This window comes from Mauremys reevesii, linkage group 13, assembly GCF_016161935.1.
Source record: "Mauremys reevesii isolate NIE-2019 linkage group 13, ASM1616193v1, whole genome shotgun sequence".
In the NCBI taxonomy this organism is placed as follows: domain Eukaryota; kingdom Metazoa; phylum Chordata; order Testudines; family Geoemydidae; genus Mauremys; species Mauremys reevesii.
In genome coordinates this window covers 1211784-1213601 of record NC_052635.1, presented here as the reverse complement: position 1 = coordinate 1213601, position 1818 = coordinate 1211784, and the positions used below count along the sequence as shown (strand labels likewise).

The following is a 1818-nucleotide window of genomic DNA, read 5'->3' as shown; positions in this document are numbered from 1 at the left end:
TCATCTGCAAATTTGACACCATCAGCTCAGGATTAAACAAAGACTGTGAATGGCTAGCCAACTACAGAACCAGTTTCTCCTCACTTGGTTTTCACACCTCAACTGCTAGAAGAGGGCCTCATCCTCCCTGATTGAACTAACCTCGTTATCTCTAGCCTGCTTCTTGCTTGCATATATATACCTGCCCCTGGAAGTTTCCACTACTTGCATCCGAAGAAGTGGGTATTCACCCACGAAAGCTCATGCTCCAATACGTCTGTTAGTCTATAAGGTGCCACAGGACTCTTTGCTGCTTTTACAGATCCAAACTAACACAGCTACCCCTCTGATACTTCATCTACATTTGTATTCACCTTTAACCCTTGTTTCACTACAAATGATTCACACACACACACTACACCAATATAGATCATCCCAGGAAAAGAGGTGTTAATAGTTTCCTAATTAATGATCAGGCCTATTATCTCATCCAAGAGCAATGTTTAAATCAGCTCTTTAAAAACATTTAACTTTTAAAGGGAGTTGTATATTTAAGCAGCGCGAATACACTCGTTCAAGGCGCTGCTGCCCGTTTTAATGCCTGTACCATCCCCGCAGCAGGGCTGGGAGGGTTTTTGTGCAGCTCTGCTGTGAGGCTCTGTCACTGTGCTCTCTGCAGGGCGCAGAGATACACCGCTGTGTCTGCCAGCTCCAGGGCTGTGATGTTCAGAACTGTGGAGCTGTCGTTCGCCTGGGAAGAAAACCTCTCCTGGGCGAAACCTGCGGTATCACTGAACGTGCTTCCTTTTGCTCCTCTCAGGAGGATGAACTGCGGGGCTCGGTTCGGGTACTGGCGGTACCAGTAGAGATAGACACCGGCAGTGTAGCTGGTTTCATAAGAACAGCTGAGAGTCACGGTGTCTCCCTCTGACCTGGACACTTCGGGTTCCTTGCACCGGACCGAGTCACCCAGCACCGCACCTGAAACAAAACACTCACGTTCAAGGGCAGCCAGGTGCACTGGCAGGTCTAGGCTGGGAATTTCAAAAGAGTCCAAGGGGTTTATCCGCATAATTTCGAACCAATTAAGGTTAGGGCAAAAATTAAGGTTAAGGATAGCAGGGGCGTTCGGATCTGGGTCAGGATTAGGATCAGGGTTCGGGTTCTGGGTAGGATGCGAGTTGGGAGCCGAATTCCCTGATGCTTCTTCCAAAAACCCAGAGCCCGGTTACCTAGTTGGCTAAAGACCCAAAGGCTGAGAATGAACCGCGTCTCCATGGTGCTCAGACAGCGGCAGCCGGACAAGCTGAGAGGTCGCTGGGAGAAGAATTTTAAAGGCAACTTCCCGGAAGGACTGGGAGAGGTTAATGCGAGACCAGCCTAGCAGAAGAGGGAGGGGTTCAGGTAACAGACACAGGAAACGTGCTGGGTTCAGATTAGTCGGCAGCTGAAGCGCAGGTGACAACTCTAGGGACAAATTCCTTCCACTGCACTTCCTGGAAGATCGATTTCTGACGTTCTGTCCTTTTTTTCTTATTCACTTTCCTTTTTATTGTCCTTCTTGTTGCTACGTGGTGAGAAGTGAATTAAAGACATTGTGGGAAGACTTAAAAGCTCTGTGTTGTGTGTGCCGGTTTTGTGAGTGTGGGTGTGTTTCTATCTGTCTCTATGTTTGTGTTTGCACGTGCGTGTGTGTCTGCATGCTTCTGTGTGTTGTGCCTTTGTGTATCTCTCCCATTGGCCCCATGCTGGTTTACTCCAGCGAGGGGAATCCAGCCCCAGTGGAAGTACAGCTGACTGAGACCGGTGGTGGATCTGGCCCAGTTGACTCCATCTGCC

At 49.1% G+C, this 1818-nt stretch overlaps 1 gene segment (V, D, J or C); it reads right to left on the bottom strand.

Moving 5' to 3' along the window:
- Window positions 1–525: 525 nt before the first annotated feature.
- On the bottom strand, window positions 526–1340 carry LOC120379827. The segment is given in 2 exon segments: window positions 526–960; window positions 1212–1340. Coding segments are annotated over 2 exon segments (366 nt in total).
- Between the last annotated feature and the right edge of the window lie 478 nt (window positions 1341–1818).